This window comes from Colletotrichum phormii (assembly GCF_030913505.1).
Source record: "Colletotrichum phormii strain CBS 102054 chromosome Unknown BDP81scaffold_8, whole genome shotgun sequence".
In the NCBI taxonomy this organism is placed as follows: Eukaryota; Fungi; Ascomycota; class Sordariomycetes; order Glomerellales; family Glomerellaceae; genus Colletotrichum; species Colletotrichum phormii.
The window spans coordinates 1,439,030-1,463,322 of NW_026851450.1; the positions used below are offsets into that span (position 1 = coordinate 1,439,030).

Below are 24,293 nucleotides of genomic sequence, written 5' to 3' on the forward strand. Positions count from 1 at the left end.
TCTAATCCCCCTCGAATGTTGACCGGATCGATCAATTTTGACTCAAAGGCAAGGGCAACTACCTTGGTAGGTAAAGTATTTCGGTGTAGTACAATGGAAAATTGCTTTTCTTGTTGTTGTCCGGGCCCCAATGCCGTCAAAAGCATAACATGTCTAGAATTTTGAATGCATGAAGCTGGTTTAAGCTACAGGAGCTGGAGGCTAAACCATGACCGGTTCACTCCTTGTGGCCCTTTTGGGGAAGATGAAACAATACCAATAGTTCAAAGTTCTCATTTGCTAATACGAATTGCCGGAAAATAACGAAATAAGAAAATGAGTCTCTGCCGCCTGTGTGTCCAGGCAAGAAAGAATGTATCCAGATCATCAAAGTTCCCCTAGCGGTGGTGCAACATTGAATAGGTAGTTAGGTGGCACGGGACGCTAGCACCATCGTCGATACAGTCGTCCCGGACCTTTTGGTCCTCCCCACGAAAGCAACCCCTGGAATGCCCGTGTACCGCGGTGCCTTACCACAGTCTACGCCGTACGGAAGACCCTCCCCCAGTCCGGTTGCCAGGGTTTGGAACCAAAATTTCGTCCGACAAACGATTCGAGCTCTACGGGAATCGTCACAGCGGGACCGAGGATGACATCTCTGCTGTGGATACAGGTAGGTCTTGACAGGCCCGCTAAGCCAGCAGAAAAAAAGTGTGCCTGTAAAGCCTGATACGGAGGTTGCAGGACATGTTGGAGGGATCGGCGACGCTTAACGGGTGATGTCTCTGGACGTTTGGCGCCCTGTGCGATACAGCCGGCCATAGGTACATGTAGTTTAGGCCTTGGAAGCAGGTCGCCATATGCAGCTCGTAGATTGTCGTCTGGTGGTGAGCTCCCTGGGGGCACCTCTGGATGACCTGTTGTCCCGACCTACACTGTACGGTAAGATCGAAGGAGCAGAAGAACAGAGGAAGAAAAAAGTGATATTACGCCTCATCTCGTATGGCGTGGCTTGACGCCTTTGCCCATTTAGCGCATCATCACCAACCTATGGAAGTCCAGACCTTTTCCAATCTCATGTTGTCCGGGAATCTGATTGGGGCAGTCGGATCTGAGGTGCCGGTTGACAAGGATTGGAAGGCACAGTGGAGTGCGGGAACGGACCCGGTCGTTGCCAAGGATGTGCCCACTGCCCACGCGTCCGAGGCGGCATGACGTCGTTGGTCTCTTTTACGCAGTACGGAGTAGTAGTGTGTGGCTTGACTCTCTTCCTCTCTCTTCTCATGTTCTTTTTGCCAGTATTTGGTGCAGATAGATGCACACACTCAACGACTAGAATGTCTCATGTTGCAAGTCACTTTTCTTGAGAGTTTAGTCACTAGCCACAATCCGGGGTTTTAGTGTGTAAGAAGAACGGCCCTGGCTTGAAATGTCCCCTCCCAAAAGGTCCCTGAAGCTGAAAGTGAACCAATGTCCGTCGTGCTACAATCCACGTCCACACAGCAAACATCCATGTCTTGGTCTCTCGACTGATTCTGCGGTGCGAGAAGTACCTAACAAACGCCCCTAGGAAAAGCCTGAAATGAAGCCGCGGCTGGAATGGCATATGGCATGTCCACTTTTGATGTGGAAGTACCTTTCCTGGCTGGGCGTGCTTGCCCGGGCATCACCACCGTGGTGCATCGTGCGTCGCGCCTGCCCTTAATCCCACATCCCCCCAACCGTGTGCACCTTCCCAAGTTTTCGTCTCTTTTGGTCCGTCCCATTTTTGGATTAAACAAACATGACGTCAAGCCAAAGTACCTACGTACTACGGACAGAGGAAGGAAGGCACGAATGGGTAGACAACATCGTTCTTGCCTGCCTGCCACAGACAGTAGACCCCGGACATTATTCCTTAAGCTTAAAGTCGACCTCCCTTCCCTTCTTCTCTCTCTCTCCTTCGTTCATCCCTCAGTCAAGCCACCCCTTCCATCCATCACAGCTCGCCAAGACATTTCTTGCAGCTCCCGGCGAGGCACAAGCAGTCAAGCACAGCCATCCCATCCCGTCTTGGCATCTTCTTCACCATAGCTGGGCAAAATCTCTAATACGACACTACACACCATCCAAAAAAAAAAAAAAAAAAACATCATCACAAGCATCACCATGGGCATCTTTGGAAAACGTCGCGAGGCGGCACCAGCAGGCCCTGCTGCCACCGGTCACGCCAACGGTCATCACAATGGCGTCTCCAGCAAGCGTCGCGGCGCTGAGCCTTACTCCATGTCTACCCGTCCCAGCTTCGGACAATGGCTCAAGGGCACCCTCATCGATATCATCACCATGATCTGCATGGGCGCCATCGGTCTCGGAGTAAGTCCCACCGCGTCTAAAGATCGCATCGCGACAGCATTACTAACAACCCTCAGATCTACATGGCACCTCCCGCCCCGAACCGTTCCTTCGCCGTTACCTTCGCCGATGGTGAAGTCGTCTACCCCCAGTTCGCCTACCCCATGCGCAACGAAGTTGTCCCCATTTGGCTTGCTGCCTTCCTCGCCTCCGTCATCCCCATCTGCATCATCCTTCTCATGCAGATCCGCATTCGCTCTTTCTGGGACGTCAACAACGCCGTCATCGGCCTTCTCTACTCACTCATCTGCGCCGCCGTCTTCCAGGTCTTCATCAAGTTCCTCATCGGCGGTCTGCGCCCTCACTTCCTCGAGGCCTGCCAGCCCGATCTGTCCCGCGTGACTAGCAGTCAGGGCGGCATCGCTCGTGCTGGCTACAGCGCCGCTGGATTCCAGAGCTTGTACGTCACCAAGGAGGTTTGCACCGGCGACATGAAGGAGATCAACGACTCCCTCGAGAGTTTCCCCAGTGGACACACCACCGCTGCCTTTGCCGGCTTCGGTTACCTCTACCTGTACTTGAACGCCAAGTTCAAGGTCTTCTCCGACTACCACCCCGCCATGTGGAAGCTGATCATCACCTACATTCCCATTCTCGGCGCCGTCCTCATTGGTGGTGCGCTCACTATTGACGAGTTCCACAACTGGTACGACATTTTCGCCGGTGCCGCCATCGGAATTACCTTTGCCTTCTCCTCCTACCGCATGACCTACGCCGCGATCTGGGACTTCCGCTTCAACCACATTCCCCTGAACCGCGGCCAGGCTCTCAACTATGGTGCCGAGGCTGAGTTGTACGATGCGGTCTTCACCCGCAAGGCCGGCTGGGGCAAGCGCGGTGGTGGTGGTCTCCTGCACCACGAGAAGCACCACGGCCACGGTCATGGTGCGTCCACTGGCATGCACGGCACTACTGGTGCCGGTGTTAACGACTACGGCGAGTCCGTTGGGTCCCGCAAGCCTGTCGGCTCCGGATCCCGCCACCCTGATGCGATGGTTTGATTTTATTTCGGCAAATGCATGCCTAGATGGCATCGGCTTTGAAACCGTGAATTACAGAACGGGAGATTATCATCTCCGCAGAAGTTCCCTCGGAGTCTTGGACTCTGAGAGTTATGAGTAACGGCCTCGCTGAAGAAACTACAATACCCTACAGCACAAGCTTGTATATTAGTCTTTACCCGGTGTTTACACCTAATGGAAGTTGTAATACTTTGACAACATATCAATGCCATGAAGCCAATGTCTCTTGCGCTATTGTCGTGAATATTCCAGCGTCATGAGGTCAATCAGTCGTCCCTCACTTTTATATCAGCTGCCGCTGTTGAACGCTCCAAGACAGCTGACAACATCTTTCCGAACTCCTGGCTTTCCCAAGGGATCCTGATAACGTTATCCCCTGAATCATACCAGTATATAGATCATGTCCATAGGACCTAGTTCCAAAAATCCACCTTAAGGTAGATTGTAAAGAACACTACACGCCAATTACCTAGTCACTCTTTACCACGTCTTGGTCAGATTCGCGTAACAACCCGCGCGGCAGTCCATGAATCCTACAGCCTTGCCCAAAACACCACTACGAGTCCAGAGATGCCTGCCATTTTAACCCCTTACTTCCGTATCGAATGGGCAACTTTATCCTGCCTTGATTGTTCACTATGATTCTAATCTGCATGTTATCAGAAACCCTTTGCCCAACGCTAGACTTTCTCAAGGCGTTGAAATGGCTGGAGACTCTTTTCTACTTCGTTGTCTTACGTTTTGTGACGTGTCGAGAGGTAAGCTGCCCTGGTAACACAGTCTCAACACCCCCTTCTTCATGCCACGCCTCATAGGCTCGTTGCAAAAGGACACGGCATCTTGTCCTATGCGGAGCCCCACGCGACCTTTTCTTCTCGTCCAGTGTGTTTGTGGCAATCGCGCACAATAGTCCAGGCAGCACCCATCCTCCCAGCCTTATCTGAACATGTGAGAGCTGTCATCGTGTGAAGATCAACAAGTCATCAGGGGATGACCACCTCAATGTGATTGGATGTAAGGGCTCGGATGTAGTTGATACCCGAAAGATGGCTGTAGATCCCTTGTTGGCCCCGCGTCATCTGGTGAGGCGGATTCGAGTGCCAGTGAACAGTGCATAGCCTGATTGCAAGATCAGGCTGTAAGGCCGCCTGTACATTCGGACTTGGCTACGAATATGAGTCGTGGTTGGCATAGAGCGACCTGACTGTTTCGAACAACGGGAATTTGAAAAAAGAACATGTTGCATGTGTCAATCTCAGCTAGACGTTCTAGGTATATAAACAGGCAACAATTCCGCCCAAGCCATTAAACTAAACTCCTTTCTTCAAACACGCCAACTGCCACCTCTTAGCCCAACAAACTTGATTATCCCGTGCAAACTACGCTGCGGACTCCTTCAGTTAGATACAAACCCAGACTTCCAACCCCTTTACAACACCAAACCGCAACCATGACGAAAGGCTGCCCCGGCTGCAACCGCGAGATCAAGAACTCCCAGTCCTACTGCGCCTACGGATGTAGCCAGACGGCCTACTACGAGGACCGAGAGGCCGACCGCGAAGCCGAACGTGAAAAGGAGCGAGAGCAGGAGCGGCAGAAGTCGCAGCCGCTTGTCGTTGTTAATGTGAGCGGCGGTGGGAGTCAGCAGAGCAGTGAGACTAGCCGGGACACTGAGGCTAGTCGTCGTTACTACTGAGGCCTGGAGTCACAGGGTGGTGACCAATGTTCAAGGCATATTAGGAGTGGGAGCTAGGATGGAGGGGATGGTGCAGGCTCTGCCGCTTCAAATATTTCCTTTATAAAGCTTGGGTGCCTGGAACCGATGAAGTTTGAAGACGAAGCGTCAAGGGCTATGTTTTGCTTGAGAACAGTCTTTACTACTTCTACATCGATCCTCTGCATTTAAAGCATTACAAATCTCCTTTTGTCTGTCATTTCATAATGCCAACATGATTCTTTATCTTTTCCACAAGATCTGAAGATGCAAATCATGCATCAGAATGTTGGTATGCCTGACCCTTGGGGCGGCCAACCGATCCGTGCTGGTGAAATATGCGGGCTTAATCCCGCTTCACACCAATAACACCCACCCGGCGCATCCCAAACACGCATACGAGACAGACAAACATCATCCAGCCAAACATGGCCCAGAAGGCAACCCTGTAGCCCACCATAAGGGCATCAGGCGACGACTTGTCAGCGTACGAAGAGGCATTGTTCACAGACGAGGCAATGACCTGGGCCACGCTGAGTCCGAGGGCGGTGCCGAGCTGGGCGCATGTGTTGAATACGGCGCCGCTGAGGGCCTGCATGCGTTTGGGGAAGACGTCGGAGACGATGAGGAGGCCTACTGTGAAAAGAATGTCGCAGCTGATGGGGGTGAGGATCTATGTGGGTTAGTTACTGGAAAATACACTGCACTGATGCATACGCAGAGGATACATGTGGTGGAAATTAGTCTGAAGTCATGGAAATTCTCTTTGCTTACCTGTGCGAAGAAGGCGTTCTCCCAATACACTTGGTTAGTCCGAATGAGAGCCATGAGAAGTGGTGCAACTGTGCTCATTGCCGATGAAATCAACAGCATCCACAAGACGGGCATGCGGTGAACAAAGATGCCAGTTGCGATGCTCGTAAGGGCCCCAGCGGCGAGAGACGGGACGACTTGGACTGATGCCACCGTGGCCGACAAACCCTGGACCTGCTGGAAGCTGGTTTACGTTATTAGAGAATTCTTCTAAACAGCGTCATTGTAACTTACAACAGACTGCTGTACAGCTCCATGCAGTTGGTGAGAGCGTTGGTAAGAAGCACCATGACACAGCAGCTTGTGAAGACGTAACTGCCCCAGAGCGAGTTGGGGATGAGGGCCGTCTGGTTGTTCTTCACACGGTGGTGCATCCATCCGATGAATGATGGAATAGAGCAGCCGGCTATTGCCAGAAGTGCGATGCTAGATGGTTTATGGATGTTGTTGATATCGGCTGATAATGACCTGCGTCGGGTTAACCATTTCGCTCACTGACCTGTACATGGATCAGATACTTACGCCAAAACGTATGACAACGTTGCCAGACCGGTGCTGACCAGGAATACTCCCACAGTATCAATATCCTTGGCAAGTCGCTTCCAAATAGACTGTTCATTCCTTGGCTGAAGGTCGCGCGGCAATGCCCAGATGGCAACCAAGAACAGAGCCGCACTCGCAGCCGCAGCCAGGTAGAATGCCGGTCGCCATCCGACATTATCAGTAAATACACCACCCAGTACCAGCCCAAACAAGAATCCAAGAGGTTGAGAGAAGCCCATGCACGCGAATCCCATGTTGCGCGGCCTGCCCTCCTCCATATTGTTCGAGATGATGGAGATGGACGACGGAGTGATGACAGCATACGCCACACCCTGAAGAGCCCGAAACGCAATCATTTGGCCCCCAGTCTGCGCCAACCCGCAAGCCATGGCGAATATGGCGCTGAAGAACGAGCCCGTCAGGTTCACGCGCTTATTTCCGACGACGTCAGCGACGGACCCGGCGAGCAGGAGACACGATCCGGCCGTGAGGAAGTAACTGGAGCTAGGCCAGACGAGTAGACCTTCGTCCAGGTTTAGGTTGTGCTGCATGGCGGGCAGGGCGACGACGATGATGCCGTTGCAGAAGCTGCTGAAGAAGAGCTGGCCGCAGACTTGGGCGATGACGATGCCGGCTCGGGTTTTGGATAGCTGGACGGGGGCGGTTATCGCTGCTTCTTCTTCCGAGTCGGTGGTCGTTAGCCTGCCGGAGGGTTGCTGGAAATTGGATGGCGCGTCATGGCTTTTCCGCAGTAAGAGGACTGGTGTTGACGAGGCAGGTTCGAATGTCTGCAACTCAGTCGCAGTCGCGGTTTGCGTTGCCATGTTTGCTGTGGACGTTGATGTTACTAGCCTGATTGGTAGTTGGAGTTGAGCACTACAACATCTCTCCTGGCGTGTGAATGAGCGCAGCTTTCGCAGACTCGACGGAAATTGGGTGAGAGAAAAGTACATGTACAGTCTCAATGACGCCGAGTGAGTCAGGAACCCTGACAGGACTGATACTAAAGTTCTTTTGTCGATAACTCGAGTGAGACGGTTGCCCTTAGAGGTTAGCACCGACAAGACGAAGGGCGCATACAAGACTGGGGACCGTCGTCTAATTGGCCCTGTAGGTCCACATACGTAATCAAGCGGGATCAATCGTGGAAGAAAATCTTTGATACAGATTTGTGTTATTGAATCAGTTTCTTTTACACCACTTTTTATTCAACGTCGATAGGTGTTGCAAAACTTGCAATACTCAGGGTGGAAAGCTGAATGGTTCTAAAACGGGGCTCTGAGTTGTCTCATACTGACTTTGCAGAGACTGGAAGTGGGAATCAAGAGTATAGAGCTTCAAGTTCTCAATATTTTACTAGGTTGTTGCACTCGGTTACTTAGCCTTCATCTGCATTCTCTCTTCATCTACCGCTTTGTCGTGTTAACATCCAGAATCAACACCTCGTAACCCTTTGCCTCAAATACGTGACTGAAGAGGGACGAAAAAGTCGCGCTTCTCATCGACTACGATGTGTCCCAATCAGTCAATTCATCTCTCAAAGATCCTGATCCAGTCTCCATCGAATGGTGAGGGTAATAGTGTTCCCAATTCGATTGCCCTGCCTCCATGAAGAAATCGACGCAGCAGGAATGGTCGCGAGTCCTCCTTCACCCTCAAGCTGAATGGAGTTACGGTTGAGGGTGATAGCAGTGTTCCGGTGCCGCGCTTGAATCTGCATCTCACTATGCCCGGGCAGCATATAGCTGTCTCCGAGGTGGATTCCGAGAAAGGCTGATCCGTCGACTCGGTTCCAGACGGAGGTTTCGATCTCTCCGTTGGGTGAGCGGGCGGTTTGCGTGCGGGGATCTCCGGGGGCCGGGATGGTCAACTCGAAGCTGTTCCATGTTGGTGCGTTGAAGAAGGGAACGCAGCCAACGGTGGGACGGCACACTGATTGGCGAGGCCCAAGAGCGGCTGGGCCGTGTTGAGACAAGGGCAGCGGACTTGCTGAGACCAGACAGAGGAGCATGGTGAGCGTTGCAAGCGCCATGGTCAAAAGATTCTTTTGAAGAGCCATTTCGAAAGCTGAAAGTATTCCGTGTTTAGTTAGGCGAAAAATTGACTTTGCGATGCAAACAGAGAAAGGGCTTGAGTCTATGAGAGTTGTGGTGCTGAGAAGAGACTTAGATCGACAAGGCGTCAAGGCGCAAGTCTTTTGTATCTTGGAAGCAGTCATCTCATACTTCAGGAGAGTTGAGTCGATCGGATCCGTCGGATATCCAACACGATGTTGTAATTTCAAAATCTCTTAGACAAAGGTTTCTATGGTACTTGCTGTCGACGATCAATTTCTTATGATTTCTCTCAAGTATCATGCGGCGTTGTGAGTCGTGCCTACTATCTTAGTTAATTCCACTTTGAATGGTAACTGTTGGAACAGCAAAGGCTGATAAGGAGTAATAGGCAGGTACCATGGGCTGGCTGGCACCTGCCCTGGGCGAAGTGGGACAACTGGCTTAGTCATCACGGCCGGATAAAGGTGGGGCAACCACCCAGGCCGTCACTACCTACTTCGACCGACTCCTGCCTACAATGTAAGATAGAACAACAACAAGAAGAACAAGCAATAGGATCACCAACAGACGAGTGATAATTGCTACCACTATTTGTCGTATACGACCCCGTGAACCAACACTGATCAGTGGTTGACTTCTCACGAATCACCACAGATTAATAAGGTAATACCACGAAGAGAGCTCGCCGGCCTGAAAACCCGCGCAGCTGCTAACGAGCAGTAACGTCGACTACTTCACGAAAGTCCACGAGAACCTCAAAACTCCCTCCGGCCTCAGCAGCCCGAGCGCGAGTGCGTCTATCACGCTATCACGACTACCTTTGCAGACGAGAATCCCTCCGTACCTGGTACCGTCGGAAGAGACCTCTGCGTGGCCGCGATACTCCATTTCATACACTTCACCTTCTCATCTTACGCGCAGATTGCGCAGCGATTGCTACCAAAACACCCCAACAGACTAACTCGAACAGCCAACTTCATCATCACCATGGCACAACCGTCATCTATACCCTCGCAGCTAGGTGAGCTTCACATCCTTCCTGCGATACATAAGTACACCGACCCGGCCTACTTCAACCATGACGACATTCTTCTCAACGAGCGTAACCCGATACGTATCTCAACGTTCATGTCATGGCACATAGCCAATTGGACCGAGCAAGGGCTCTATGGCCGCGACTTATGGCTCTCCTTCCAGCGAGAATTCGATGGATGGGACACAGACCTATTTAACGCCGCCTCGACGAGGCCCCTCGGTATTCTTCGCGACTTCCTACTCTATCGTGGAGTTTACACCCCACGTGACCGCTCTCGCGTTGCCCCCAACCTCGTCGCTGTCCTTGAAGGCGAAGATTTTCATCCATGGACTGGTGAAGAAGTCGAAGAAATACGCGCCAAGGCGAAGGACTTCAACGACCTTGTTGAGCAACAACCAGGCTTCCTCGCAGATATCACGCGAGGATATATCAGCCCAGCGGAGCGACAGCGAATGGACAATGAGGCGCGCGCAGCGAAGGCACAGGCAGACCACGAGATGAATGAGATGGTCGCCAAGCAACTTGCTGCCAACTACGCTGCCAACCGAAACCCTCACAACCTCGACACACCGCGATCCCATCACACTTCACGTCAACCAGCGATTTCGAAGCCGTCAACCCCACGGCATTCTCCACATCCCTCACCCATTATCGACCATCGGCAACATAAAGACTACCTACCGTGGTCACGAGACCGCCAGGCTACTCCCACTACCCAACCGTCGTCGCGGCAGCTAAGTGACCTCTCCAAGCTGGTCACTGACGATATGAAATACAGCGGTGAGATGTATGACGTATTCGACCTCAAGATGAACCTCTTCCGCGACAACTGCAGCAAGGTAGGTATTGAGGAGCACCAGCTGGCTCCTGCCTTCTCGATTATGCTCCGCGGCAAGGCGTCTATCTTCTACGCCAACCGTCTCTGCGGCAGAGGCATCCGTGACTTCGATACGATGGTCGACAACGTCAAAGGGTATTTTGAGAACGAAGAGAAGCTCCAGGGTTACCTCTCTGAGTGGCGTGAAACGACTTTCGACCGTATTACGCAGAAACACCCTGACAAATCAAAGACTCAAGTCCTTGACGACCTCATCGAGAAGCTCGCCCTCATACAACGGGCACTACCTGACAGCTACCACTCTGACGAAGTCTTACGCACCCAGCTCCTCAATGCTTGTTCCGGAATCAAAGAATGTCAATTATGCCTATACAACCCCTCACCAACATTGGAAGGAGTCTGTAACCAGTTGCGATCGGCAGTGAACACTGCAATAAGGATCGAACAGCATAACCAATACCTCACCCAACAACCCGACCGTATCGACCAACATTGGGTCGACCGCACCTATCGCGGTCAGGGACGCAACAACCGATTCGGCAACAACCACCACGGCCGGGCCATGAAGGAGTCTGATATCAAAAGTGGCGGCCGCGGCAGCAGGAAGTGTTTCGTGTGCAAACGAACCGGCTGTTGGTCAACCGAGCACTCAATTGAAGATCGCCAAAAGGCATATGAGCGATACAAAAGCAACCGCGACGTACGAGATACCTCGTCAACCGCCTACAACGCCTTCCTCACGGCGTATGAAGGAACCGATCCCACGAGTGAGGCTGAGGAGGATGAGGACCTCCACCAATGCCTCCAAGCCAGCGGCGAAAAACACGGAGAAGAGCAGGGCAATACCTTCCTCACAAGCACCGCGTTCTTCGGCAGCCTAGCCCTTGACGGCAATGCAGTCGCCGCCAACCTCGCAGACCAGTCAGTATATCATCAGTTGACGAAGTCTGACCCATACGACCACGCAACGAAGGAAGCAGCCGCCGCATTCACACTTGACCGGTACTCTGCGGAAGTCTTTCAAGGTATCATGCCGGATACCGGAGCATCTGGTTTTTCCACTGCCGGTCACCCGCAGGCAGTTGCCCTTCGACGAATCCAACCAGAGGCAACTATCAACACTACGACCGCCGGCAACGCCAGTATTCGGTTCGGCAACGGCAACCCCATCTCTTCGAGGGGTACGGTCACTGTGGCCACACCTTTCGGACCCATCGAATTTCACGTGGTACCAACCAATACCCCGTTCCTTCTCTGCCTTGCTGATATGGACCGTCTGCTCATCCACTTTAACAACCTTGCCAACACCATGCAACAAGGCAACGTTGTGATACCAGTCATACGCAAATGGGGCCATCCATGGATGCTACTTGGACCACCTGAACGTAGCCTTTCGAGCAACCATCTCACTGACGTAGAGTTACGAAGACTTCATCGCCGATTCGGTCACCCATCGGTCCAGCGACTTCACAAGGTTCTTCACGAGGCTGGCCACAACGACGTGGAGATCAGAGCCATCGAGCAACTAACCAAGCACTGCCACCAGTGCCAAATGAACGGCAAGAGCCCCACGCGATTCAAGTTCAACCTCCGAGATGAGTGCGCATTCAACTACGAGGTGATAGTTGATATCATGTATCTCGACGGTGACCAACCCGTACTTCATGTGATCGACTCTGCAACTGCCTTTAACGCAGCCTGCTTCTTACACGACATTTCGGCCAAGACCACATGGGAAGCCCTCCGCCTATGCTGGATTGACGTCTACCAGGGACCTCCGGACTGGATCACTACAGACGCCGGGCGTAACTTCACCGCGACTGAATTTCGCCGTGAGGCCCATGCAATGGGAGTCGAGGTCAAGATCGTCCCTGTAGAGGCACATCACAGCATTGGAAAAGTCGAGAGATATCACGCAGTACTCCGACGCGCCTACGAAATCATACGCAAGGAATGCCCATCTATCACACGCGAAGCAGCCCTCCAAAGCGCTATAAAGGCCATTAACGATACTGCCGGCCCTGACGGCATTATACCTACCCTTTTGGTATTTGGCGCCTACCCACGAATGACCGCTGACTCTGCCCCGTCACCTGACATCATCAAACGCGCAGCTGCCGTACGCAAGGCCAGCGACGACCTTCGCAGATACCACGCGAAACAGCAGGTCAACGCGGCCCTCGAGGCGCGATACGGCCCAGATACCTCTACGCTGAAGGACCTCGCGATCGGCTCACAGGTACGCGTCTGGCGCGAGGGCAAAGGCTGGTCTGGCCCTCACCGCCTTCTCGCAGTCGACAACGAAGACTGCACCGTTGACGCCAACGGCCCGCGAAAATTCCGATCAACTACAGTGAAGCCGTATTACGAAGACAACGGGGAAACCACTACAGGCGACGCGGTTCCCCAACCGACCGCCGATACTGATGCTGATGATGATGGCGGTTATACTGAAGATACTATTATCGTCGCCACTACTCCCAGAGACGTAGTCTCTATAGCGACTCCCCAACCCCCCCGCCGCACGCGAGGACGACCTCATAAAAACATACATCTCTATGCCGACGTACTATTGCAAGAAACAGACGTCCCTTTCTCCTTCCTTTCGCAGAAAGAGGCAGCTGACAGAGAGCTCGCTCAGCAACTACGCGACAAGGGCATCATCACTACGCCAGGCCCACCGTTCGAGCTGGCAACGAAGAACGAAATCGACAGCCTCATCGAACACGGCGTATTTGAATTCATCCTCTTCGACCCTGCCATTCACACCGACCGCGTGTTCAAATCACGTATCGTCAACGAGGTAAAGGGCAAGACCACGGAAAAGCCCTACGAGAAGTCGCGCTTGGTTATCCAAGGTTATGCCGATGATGGGAAGGAAGCAATCCTTACCCAGTCTCCAACCATACAACGAGCCAGCCAGCGACTCATTCTCGCACTCACACCCACCCTACTACGCGACGGGAAGCAACTATGGCTCCGTGACATCACGCAGGCGTACGTTCAATCCACCTCGCAGCTAAATCGCAGCATCTACGCGCGCATACCCAACGAGATACGTCGCAACTACCCTAACGGCACCATCATGAAGGTCGTTAAGCCATTATACGGACTCGCAGAGGCAGGCACCCACTGGTGGGCAACGTATAGTCGCCATCACAGAGAGAATCTCCAGATGATGACTACTTCATACGACCCTTGCCTTCTGTTGTCATCCGACGAAAACCCAGACTTCGCCCTCATCGGTATGCAAACAGACGACACTATCGGACTCACGGACACACGATTTTCCGAACGAGAGAACAACAAGCTCGCCAAGGCGAAATTCTCCGCCAAGGAAAAAGCTTTTCTCACTGCTACAGAGCAGCTCGTCTTCAACGGAGGTATCGTATCACTAACCTCAGCAACTGATACATCTATCACCCTCATCCAGAAGGGACAGGGTACGAAGCTGCAACTCATCGACGCAACTTCACCCACTGCCCAGCAGGATTACGTCCAGCAACGCGCCCGCGGCGCGTATATTGCTTCGATCTGCCAACCGGAAGCATGCTTCGACCTATCGACCGCGGCCCAGCACAAGGAGCCCAATGATGAGAATATCAAGGCGCTCAACCGTCGCCTCAAATGGCAGATGGACTCGCTTGACCGCGGGCTGCACTTCATCCCACTCGACTTATCAACTGCTAAACTCTTCATATTCGTCGACGGTTCATTCGCTAATAATAGCGATCTTACCTCACAATTGGGATTCGTTATTATCCTCGCTAACGAAGACCTTGATGATGACAATGGCAACTTTGCTATCCACGGCAATATCATCCACTTCTCATCGACGAAGTCAAAGCGCGTGACGCGAAGCGTACTGGCCTCCGAGGTCTACGGTATGGTCGCTGGAGTCGATATGGCATACGCTATCTCCTCGACTATCGCGATGGTCACTGATAAACTTGGTACGCCAATTATCCCTACGATCGCGTGTACGGATTCATATTCCCTATACGAGTGCCTGGTCAAACTCGGCACTACTCAGGAGAAGCGACTTATGATAGACATTATGGCACTGAGACAATCCTACGAGCGACGCGAACTTTGTGAAGTACGGTGGATCTACGGCGACGATAACCCAGCCGACGGGTTCACCAAGGCATCGCCAAACCGAGCATTGGAAGGACTCATCACTAACAACAACGCGAAGATACGTATGGAAGGATGGGTCACACGTACGTGATATGGAGGTATAGAGGAGGAGTTGGTCGGTAACTGTTGTTACCTTGTGTACGAATAAGCCTGAATCCGTCCTTATCAGCCACAAAGAGAGAGAGTTCCCAGTGTTGGAACAGCAAAGGCTGATAAGGAGTAATGGGAAGGTACCATGGGCTGGCTGGCACCTGCCCTGGGCGAAGTGGGACAACTGGCTTAGTCATCACGGCCGGATAATGGTGGGGCAACCACCCAGGCCGTCACTACCTACTTCGACCGACTCCTGCCTACAATGTAAGATAGAACAACAACAAGACAAGAACAAGCAATAGGATCACCAACAGACGAGTGATAATTGCTACCACTATTTGTCGTATACGACCCCGTGAACCAACAGTAACCTTTCGGCAAGGGCTTCTGATTTAGGTAACTGGAGTTTCGGCATGCTAAATTATGACTTTAGTTTCATGAGGGCAATTTGGCAAGTCTTGGTTTGGCATAATAGACTCTACAGCAAAGTTTAATTTGACAGTCATCATTCGCTAGCAGCTCTGCTTCACTGTTGAGAATCTTAGTGTTTAAAACTCTAGCAATGCTACGCGATAATAGGTACATGTAGTCAATGGGAAAAGTTGGACGCTACTTTTATTCCTCCTGAAGAAAACAGTCAACACGCGCACTTCGTACCGACTATTTCTCTCAACTGAACAACGTTCAGTAACCCCAAGACAACAGTGAGTCTTCTGCCTCAACGAAAAAGGTCTCACTCCAGCTGATCATGCCTTTTTCTCATATCAGTGAAACCATCAACTCTTACTCTTCTACCAGCACTAGCCTCCGTAGCTATGGCAAGGCTCTGCCACATCAACTACCGGGACTGCTTCGGCCAGATCCCCTTTCAATAATTTGCTGATGACCGCTTCGAGGCATGTGCCAGCCTTTCTGGCACTATGGACGGCATCTACGGTCGGGATATTCAATGCAAGGACGTCCCTGCTTGAGTGCCGGCACCGAGCTCAATCATCGTGGCTGGTGTTGAATGTTCATTTACTTGTTAAATCAATGGGCGTCTCAAAGTGCGAATGGGAATGCTGTATCAAGGTTTAGGGAGCGTTGTTTTGGCAATGGGTCTTTCATAGAGTTGATATCAAGGCGATTGAGCTAGCGTAGGTCATAAACGACGAAACACCTACATTATGATGAGGTTTAAGTCCGAGGTTTAGCATACAAACGTGACACAGGCAATGTGGAAGTAGATCTTACGATCAAAGAGGAGAATTTCTACAAGTACAACGCTACTACATTTTACCCCCTGACCATCACCCTCATAACTTTGCCTTAGAGTCAGCAAGCTCAACGGCCTTCTCAAAATCCTTCAAAAACAACCACTTCCCACTCTCCTTCCACCCCTTACCCTTCCACCCACTCGCATCCGCCGGATACACATCCACAACACTAACCAAACTGCTATCGTGCGATGCTACCACAAACACATCCGGACTGGCATCAAACCTCTGAATGGCACGCACAGTCTCCCTCGCCGCCTCCAAATCCAGAAACAGCCCAGCCTGGCCCTCGGGCACCTCAGGTACGGCATGAAACGGGATCCCATTCGCGTCGCTGCCCGCCTCACCCAGAATCTTGCTGTACGGTCCCAGGGCGGCAGAATTTCCAGCCACGGGGTGAACTGCGTGAAATACCCGTCCGGAACAACAGTTTCCCGGCAGCTGGATTTTCTCTGGCAACGTCGCGCCGCTGTGGGGTCTGAGGACGGAGCTGTGGTGGAAGGAGTCGCCCGCAAAATACATGAAACTATCCTCCGTGGTACGAGCCAGGGCGTTGATATGCCCAATAGCGTGGCCCGGCGCAGAAAGCAGGTAGAAACTCCCGTCGTTGAAGTAATCCAGCGCCTTAAGTCCCCCGATTTCAATCTCTGTGGAACTAAAATCCACCTCGCGCACTTCACGGCCCTCGAATTCGCGAGCTAGAACAGGCGCGTCTGGGATGGTTGGGTATCCCGGGAAATACGCGTCCTTTACCCCTGGGCCGACAATCAGCGATGCCGTAGATGGAAAGAGTGACGGGCGGCCGATGTGATCCGGATGTGCATGACTATCCACAATATCAGCCATCACATCCTCAAGTTTCTTTTTATTTTTGCCCAGAAAAATCAACCATGGCTTACGTACCTCCAGAATAGCGCCTCAATCTCTCCCAAATCGAGACCGCCCTCGGTCAGAATCTCGGAGACATACTTCTGGGCAATCATCGTCCCGTCCAGATGCTTCCCCATCTCCAATACAGCGGGAGAGAAGTCGTTGTCCCAGTCTTTTGGCAGACCGAGATCAAACACTACGCGTCTCGTCTTTCCAGTAGAGTCCTGGTGCGTCACTAGGAAGGCGTAGCCTACGCCGTACCACCTCTCGAAGCCGTTCATGGTAGGGCCCATGAAGGGCGCTGTGGGGAGGTCGCCATTGAGAGTCGTGTCGATGATGGAGACGGAGACGGTCGACTTTGAAGGAGGGATATCCAAGGATGAAGTTGCAGACATGTTTGCGGTATTCGAGGTTGTTAGTTCAAAGACTCAAGGATGTGTGATGGACATGATATTTGTTGCTCAGCGACGATACCGGGCATTTGGATATTTTTATCTTGTCTCCAATCCCAGAGCCTCAGACTCAAGAGGTGCGTCATAGCGGCTGTATTCCTCTTCGTAACCTATTAGCCTCATTCAGACAAGGCTCCATTCCCGGGCCGAATGCCATGCAGTTGACAGCAACTACCGGCGATGATTAATCTTATCACTGCGGACGAACTCGGATGACAGAGCCTTGCCGTCAGTGCTCACATGCACCAAAAGTACGGAGACATGCGGGCTGACCAAGACGGTACATCCGCGGATCATCCGCGGTTTACACAAGAAAAGTCCGCAATCCAACGCCCAAAAACGTTATCCGTATCTGCGGCGTCGATCCCGTCAATCCCATTCGAGAAAAGGAAAACAAATCCAGCATGCGCCGTGGAGCCGTGGAGAGAATCGGAGATCCCCCATGATTACCCGGGCCAATTCACCTCGCCGGCCGTCAGCCGCCGTTATTCAGTCGGGCCAACCCCGTGCCCGCTGACCGGTGACTGGCGCTGTCTCCACCTCCGTGGCCACCGGTGTAACAATGTGGGGTGCCATCTATGCCTTCGAAGTATGGGCGCTTGCCCACCACTCCTCAAATGTTTTCCTATCGCTATTCCCTGTCTTAGGACCAGAACAGAATAGGAAGCATTTGTTTTTCTAAGAGCTCCGTTTATTTTCCACATGACCCTGAAAGCATCTTAAGATGCAAGATTTTGCTGTATAATGCATAATGCCATGTAATTGCCGCCAACGCTCAGTCGCGAAGGAACATGCATTCGCTTAGGAAAGACGACATTTGGTTCAAGATCATGATTATTAAAGCCTATCGAAGTCGTGACGATCTACCGATCCATCAAGATGCAAATCCATAGTTTCATGCAAAACCCCTCTCAGGGTAACAAAACTATCAACCTCCACCTAAAACACGGCCTGCCTCTTTCCTCCTCTGACTCGGCCGTCAAATCATGGATTTTGCGCTATGCAACAAATCCTCTTCGTGATAGTGGTATCATTAACTCTTCGCGAATCAAATTACAGAAAAACAATTAAATCGGAAATGCTGCTCAGACTTCACCGCCCGCCATCCGGCCCTTCTCGTCATTGCTGTTGCTCGGGGAAGCATCAGCAGTGTGGGTATCGCCCGATAGGTTGGTGTTGGTGCGGTGCTGGGAGCGGCTACGGCGGCCAGTCGACTCGCCAGTATCCTTGCGGCCGAAAGAGTGCCAACTCTTGAAAGAGCTGAAGGTGATGGTCTTCTTGAAGTCGCGGCCCTCGTCTTCGCCACCCTGGCTGAAGGCACCGCGGACAACCTGGTGATCATCGAGGAGGTTGAAGGTGCGCTTGACGATTTTCCAAGCCTCCACACCAACGACGTACAGGAGAGTGAATCCGACGACGATACCCCACTCCCAGGTGATTCCAATGTGCTTGAAGAGGGTGGTGTTGAGGGTCGGGATGTAGATGACGGGGAAGACAGACAGGGCACCAATGATGACGGCCCAGAACAGGAACTTGTTGTCGTAAATATCCTTGAAGAAGGGGAACTTGCTCTTGCTGTCAGGGTTGAGACGGAACATGGAGCGACGAAGGTTCTTGAACTCCCAGGCAGAAATGAGAATGATCCAGGTGAGCTCGGCAAAGACAGCAGCGCGGGCACGGAAGACGGGTCTGCATGCCTCGGTGAAGGTCTTGTTGCACTCGGAACCCAGGTTTCCGCCGTTGGCTCCATAGACGACGATGATGAAAGTGGCCAAGGTCAAGGCACCCATGATGATACCGTACACAATCATATCGATGATGATTTGGTTGGTGAAGACACCGCGCTTCTTGTTCTGAGGGGGCTTGCGCATGACATCGGAGGCGGCCTGCTCACGACCAAGGCCGAAGGCGGGGAAGGACGAGGTGACCATGTTGATCCAGAGAATCTCGAGGGGAGAAATTGGGAAGACTGACAGATCGGCACCGTCGCGGAAAGCAAGACCACAGCACAGAAGGATAACCTCCCCAACGTTGGAGCTGAGAAGATGGAGAATAAACTTCTGGATGTTGTCAAACATGCGACGGCCCTGGCGAATCGCGGAAACAATGGAGTTGAACTTGTCATCCGTGAGCACAATCTTGGAGGCCGACTTGGCAACATCAGATCCAGAGCCCATGGCGATACCGACGTCAGCACGAGCCAATGAGGGGGCATCGTTGACACCATCACCAGTCATGGCCATAAAGGCGTTGCGGCGACGGAGAGCGTCGATCATGCGGGTCTTGGTATCGGGAGCACAGCGGGCAATGACCAAAGGAAGCTCGGGCATGGCGTCAATCTCAGCGTCGGTCATCTTGTCAAAATCCGTGGCCTTCTGCACAACCGCTCTGGCAACTTCGTCGGGGAGAACACCCAGGTTCTTGGGGATGATGCCGACTTCCTTGGCGATAGCCTTGGCTGTCTCGGGATGGTCGCCAGTGAGCATGTGGACCTTGATGCCAGCAGACGAACATTCAGCGATGGACGGCTTGGTCTCGCGGCGGGGAGGGTCGTAGATTCCGGCAAGACCCAGGAGAGTGAGGCCCTGCTCAACTTCAGTTCGCAGAGCATCTTCCTTCTCTTGGGCGACGTCAGCCTGCTTGGTGGTGAACTTTCCATTCCAGTCGCGGCAGCCAATGGCGAGCACTCGCTGGCCTTGGGAGGCCAGCTCGTTCATCTGGTTGAGAACATCTTCCTTCAAGGCGTCGGTGAGCTCCTGTCTGTCGTCGCCAAAGCCAATGTGGGTGCAAAGATCCAGGATGCGCTCGACGGCACCCTTGGTGAATACCAAACTGTTCTCGGGACCCCAGATATCGGCAGTCTCGTCGTTCGCGGGAATATCGTAGATGACGGACATACGCTTGATGGAGCTGTCGAAGGGGAATTCAGCAAGCTGCTTCCAGCCAAGGCCTTCGAGGGACTTCTTTCCGAGCTTGAAGCGGTGCGAGAAGATTTGAAGGGCAATCTCCGTAGGCTCTCCAGTGGTTTGCCATTTGGCTTCCTCTTCGTCGTATCGTACAGTGGCCAGGTTGCAAAGAGCGGAAGACAGGAGGAAAGCCTTGAGGCGTGGAGTCATCTCGGCCTCGTTCTCGGCCTCGGGCGCCTTAGCAGGCTGCTTGTTTTGAAGCTTCTCTTCAGGGACGTCGAACTTGAGAACAGCGGCAGATCTCTCCTGATCGTAGTCGCGCTTGGGAGCCTCATCGACAACCTTCTCCTGCTCCTTGGATTCAGAGTGGGTAACGCGGCCCTTGGTAGGGTCGTTGGGGCTTTGAGAGTCGCGGACGGTGTATGTGTGTGAGAATGGAAGCCAGGCCTTGCGGACAATCATAGCACCCTGTGTAAGGGTTCCAGTCTTATCGGAGCAGATGTTGGTAACACCACCAAGGGCCTCGAGGGCAGAAAGGTCTCGGACGACGACGTTGGACTTTCGCATGACGGTCACGGCGACGACCATTGTGATTGTGAGGACGCTGAAAGACGTTAGTTGGGGTTGGGGTTACCGACGTGGTTATCAACACTTACGCAACGAGGGACTCGGGAATGATGGCAATACCGAGGGAAACGGCATAGATGATAACTTCACCAGTGACATCGAACTTGTGAGCGGCGAAGACAATGATGGCCAGGATGATGGCGCAGCCGAAAAGCAGGTAAGCCAGCGCAGCCAGCTTCTTCTGCAGGGGTGTACCCTCAGTGAGACCCAGAAATTTGCCGACGGCATCATAAACACGTCTGGAGAGACCAACAACAGGCTGACGCTTGCCGTACTTCTTGTAGTTCATGGAGCGACCAGGCTTGCGAGTCTTCTTCTGTGTGGATGCGGCAATCTTTCCAACTTCAGTCTGCATGCCGGTAGCAACCACAATACCACGACCACGGCCCTTGCGAACAATGGTAGTGGCGTATGCGATGTTGAGACGGTCACCGATGCCAACCTCGCCTTCTTCGGTGGCTTTCTTCTCGGTGCCAGGGACCATGATGTTGGCTTCGGTAGTCTTGTCGACAGGTTGAGCTTCACCGGTAAGAGACTGCTCATCGCAGGACAGGTTCATAGCCTCGAACATGCGCATATCGGCGGGCACGGTATCACCCATCTTGAGAAGGATGATGTCACCGGGAACAACTTCGGCGCTTTTGCAATGGTTAGCATGTTTGCCAAGGGGAAACAAGCAAGGCGGCTAAGAGCCAAGATAGCCAAGATGAGAGAAAGTGGGGGAACTGCGCGTTGACGCATTGCGAGTACTTACTTGGGGATGACCTTGGTCTTTCCATCGCGGAGAACATTGGCAGAGGGAGCAGACAGAGTGCGGAGAGCGTCCATCTGCTTCTCAGCGCGGTACTCCTGCCAGAAACCGATTGTGACGTTGGCGACAATAACGAAGGCCAGAACGCCACCCTCGATGTAGTCATTGATGGCGAAACTGAGAATCATAGCGAAGACGAGAACGAGCACCATGGCATTGAACAGCTGCTTGCTGAGAATGGTGTACCATGGCACCGACTCGCCGACTTCGAACTCATTGGGAGGGTACTTGTCCAAAGCCTGCTGGACTTGCTGCGAAGACAATCCCTTGTCGGGGTCAACTCCGAGCGCCTGAGCGGTCTCTTGGACCGTCAGCAGGAAGGGGTGCTTTGGGTAGTCACCAGACATTGTGTCGTGTCTGAGCTGGCGACGTCGATGAGATGTAGGATGTTTCCATTCACGAATGAGGTGGTGGGTGGAAAGAAGTTTCAGTCGGCTGTAGCAATTGAGGCCGGAGGTAGGTGATGGCGATGCCTCTCGCGGATGAGGTCAGAATGGATGGTTGGCTTGGTGACCCGAATAGGCTTCTTCCGTGGTGTGGTTGGAAAGAAGATTGAGGGGAAGCTGTTTGACCGCCAGATCTAGAGCTTGAGATCACAAAGGTTGAGGGGGACAAGGCTAACTTTATAGACTGACAGCCGGAAGACTGGTAGACTTGGAAATGCGCAGGGTTTCGAAAAGTTTGGAAGCTTGTGCCTCGTAGCCCACAAGGTCATCAGCGTCAGACTGGGAAAGTGAAAGAAAGAGAGAGAAAAACCTGTGAAAGATGCCAAGCTCTGGGCACATGATAACACTCCCCCCCCCCTTCTGTCCTGGAGGGGCGTTGTCGTGAGGGAAACATTGGCACGAGAGCTTGTAAAAGAAAAAAAGGCATTCGGTCATTGTGCCGACTGAAAGAGTGTGATTGGGCGCGAATGGTGTTACCAAGGCGGTAGACATGGAAGCTTGACTTGGCTGAACTTGGCGGGTGGTGAGCTTCTTGGCTTTTGGAGACCGTTCCAGTTTCCTGAGAGCTTTGGTTTGGAGTTGGCAAAGGCAGAAAAAGGACTGAGAGCAAAGACGGTCCGGTTGGGTGGTGCTCCTCGGGTGACGATGACCTTGGCGGAGCTCTTGGCGGAGGGAAGCGTCGTGCACGGAAGTGGGCCACGGATTAAGGTAGGGAAAGAGCAGGGGAAGGAAGGAACACTGGAGAAGCACCGGAGGGAGGCCCGGGGACATGTAATGCATTCAATGAGGTAGGTACTTGTTCATATTGAGGTAAGTTAGTAGGCAAGTAAGGCAAGTGCAATTGCTTGTTTCTGATATCATGACAAATTCTTGATGCGAACCTGGGGGTTTGCTTACTTGTACGGAACGTTTGGGTGAAGCGACCAACTGTGAGCAGGAAGATGATGTTGTGCAGTTGGAGCCTCAACACAGAAACACCTGGGAAAGCGCTATCACACGAACGGAACATTGCAGCTGCAAACAAATTGAAAGTTTCTGGTGCACACATATTTGAAAATTGAGTGTGACTCTGCAGCTCATATCTTCTTACCTTTTCGACATGAAAGCAATGGAATGGAACGAACCCCGTTGATGTCAGTGACGCCATTGGCCGCCGCATGGTGAATAAAGTTATTCGATGCGATGAACCAATGGCAATTCTGGACTGCGCCATGGGGGCTTGCATCACGTGCTGCTGGACGTACCCATCCCAAACGCACAGACATACTCACATTTATATGGGTCTTTTCAAATGAGCATGTTGTGTGATTGGCTCGCCACCTCTTGGCCACTGGATTTCTTCTCTTTTGGCTCGCCTCCAGCTGGTTCAGCACTCCAGTGGCAGGAGCAGCAACTGGTTATAGCGGGTGGAGGTACCTTGCCAGCCAAGATGCACAGCCATGGTACTTACGCGCCTCAGCGGACTCGCCGCGATTATCCGCTGTAGGGTGGTCGCAGGGGGGCGAATCATGGCGCCTTGGCTGCCGCAAAAGCCCACAACGGCCACTGAGAGCCGCTGAAACTGAACGCTGCGTCTCGCTGTTTGGCTGTTTGCGTTGCACCTTCCTGGCCACGCATAGGTACGAGTGTGGGAAGGTACCTGGATGCTCCAGCGAAATGGAACAACTCTCGGCCTCACCTCAACAAAAAAGACTCCGAAACGACGTGATCCTTTCAACAACGCCTCCTCCCAGATGCCGAACTCCCACTTGCACCCCAGAACGACATGCCAAACCTAGTTATCGTATATCTCCGAGAGCTGAGGCTGAGAGAGGCTCAACTCTGATATCACGTGTACCCTACGCGTCAGCTGACCAGTCTCTTTCGTATGGAAGATGCTTGCAACAAGACCACAAGACCTTATCGAATCCATCCCCGAACCCAAGAAGCCGGAGCCATACGCTGGCTTCGCTTTCCGCCGGGCGGAGCGAGATGGCGAGACCGGATGGCAACACGGCACGCCACATTCAGTCACTTTTCGCCCAACTCCGTCCGCTGCCAAGAATCCGACCTTTACCACACCAGTTCGCTCGCGCCATCAGTCGTACGCTATCTTTCACACCATCTATCACAATCTTGCATATCAAAACGCCCAGCTAGGCAGAATTAGACGGCCGAACAAGGGGGGACCGGGGTTCGACGGCGTGTCGTCGGCGCGGGCGATGTAGGAAACATCTCCAACCTCCGGACGACAATTGACGGCGAACATCACCGTGCCGCCCCGGAGATGGGCAGACGAAAAAGCAAATCTATTCCG

The 24,293-nt window shown here is 52.7% G+C and overlaps 6 protein-coding genes across 6 annotated transcripts; 1 reads left to right on the forward strand and 5 right to left on the reverse strand.

Moving 5' to 3' along the window:
• Nucleotides 1-2,127: 2,127 nt before the first annotated feature.
• BDP81DRAFT_317566 (PAP2 superfamily protein) lies at nt 2,128-3,374 on the forward strand (the record flags this gene model as incomplete). Its single annotated transcript, XM_060584270.1, has 2 exons — nt 2,128-2,334; nt 2,391-3,374. 2 exons carry the CDS (start codon nt 2,128-2,130, stop codon nt 3,372-3,374), a joined length of 1,191 nt encoding a protein of 396 aa, XP_060446488.1.
• A 2,081-nt stretch (nt 3,375-5,455) lies between these two features.
• BDP81DRAFT_316976 (major facilitator superfamily domain-containing protein) lies at nt 5,456-7,289 on the reverse strand (the record flags this gene model as incomplete). Its single annotated transcript, XM_060584214.1, has 4 exons — nt 5,456-5,782; nt 5,884-6,106; nt 6,157-6,390; nt 6,445-7,289. The coding sequence occupies 4 exons, from the start codon at nt 7,287-7,289 to the stop codon at nt 5,456-5,458; spliced, it is 1,629 nt and encodes a 542-aa protein (XP_060446489.1).
• Nucleotides 7,290-8,158: 869 nt separating this feature from the next.
• Nucleotides 8,159-8,699, reverse strand: BDP81DRAFT_426106 (uncharacterized protein). Its single transcript, XM_060590268.1, has one exon. The coding sequence runs from the start codon at nt 8,349-8,351 to the stop codon at nt 8,190-8,192; it is 162 nt and encodes a 53-aa protein (XP_060446490.1). The 5' UTR covers nt 8,352-8,699; the 3' UTR covers nt 8,159-8,189.
• A 7,090-nt stretch (nt 8,700-15,789) lies between these two features.
• BDP81DRAFT_347383 (metallo-beta-lactamase superfamily protein) lies at nt 15,790-17,297 on the reverse strand. Its single transcript, XM_060586138.1, has 2 exons — nt 16,789-17,297; nt 15,790-16,711 (listed from the first exon to the last, which is right to left on the reverse strand). The coding sequence occupies exons 1-2, from the start codon at nt 17,148-17,150 to the stop codon at nt 15,925-15,927; spliced, it is 1,149 nt and encodes a 382-aa protein (XP_060446491.1). The 5' UTR covers nt 17,151-17,297; the 3' UTR covers nt 15,790-15,924.
• A 995-nt stretch (nt 17,298-18,292) lies between these two features.
• BDP81DRAFT_318017 (potassium/sodium efflux P-type ATPase) lies at nt 18,293-21,898 on the reverse strand (the record flags this gene model as incomplete). Its single annotated transcript, XM_060584315.1, has 3 exons — nt 18,293-20,717; nt 20,770-21,378; nt 21,495-21,898. The coding sequence occupies 3 exons, from the start codon at nt 21,896-21,898 to the stop codon at nt 18,293-18,295; spliced, it is 3,438 nt and encodes a 1,145-aa protein (XP_060446492.1).
• A 116-nt stretch (nt 21,899-22,014) lies between these two features.
• Nucleotides 22,015-23,005, reverse strand: BDP81DRAFT_214936 (uncharacterized protein). The gene is made up of 3 exons (XM_060582699.1): nt 22,895-23,005; nt 22,308-22,792; nt 22,015-22,246 (listed from the first exon to the last, which is right to left on the reverse strand). Exons 2-3 carry the CDS (start codon nt 22,775-22,777, stop codon nt 22,132-22,134), a joined length of 585 nt encoding a protein of 194 aa, XP_060446493.1. The 5' UTR covers nt 22,778-22,792; nt 22,895-23,005; the 3' UTR covers nt 22,015-22,131.
• Between the last annotated feature and the right edge of the window lie 1,288 nt (nt 23,006-24,293).

Excerpts from the sequence above, each read along its gene's own strand:
- BDP81DRAFT_426106 (XM_060590268.1), bottom strand. The coding sequence starts at position 8,351 with ATGGAACAGCTTCGAGTTGACCATCCCGGCCCCCGGAGATCCCCGCAC.
- BDP81DRAFT_347383 (XM_060586138.1), bottom strand. The coding sequence starts at position 17,150 with ATGTCTGCAACTTCATCCTTGGATATCCCTCCTTCAAAGTCGACCGTC. Across the intron at positions 16,712-16,788 it reads ATTGAGGCGCTATTCTGGAG|TCATGCACATCCGGATCACA; the intron begins GTACGTAAGCCA and ends TATTGTGGATAG.
- BDP81DRAFT_214936 (XM_060582699.1), bottom strand. The coding sequence starts at position 22,777 with ATGCATTACATGTCCCCGGGCCTCCCTCCGGTGCTTCTCCAGTGTTCC. Across the intron at positions 22,247-22,307 it reads GAGCTTGGCATCTTTCACAG|GCACAAGCTTCCAAACTTTT; the intron begins GTTTTTCTCTCT and ends GTGGGCTACGAG.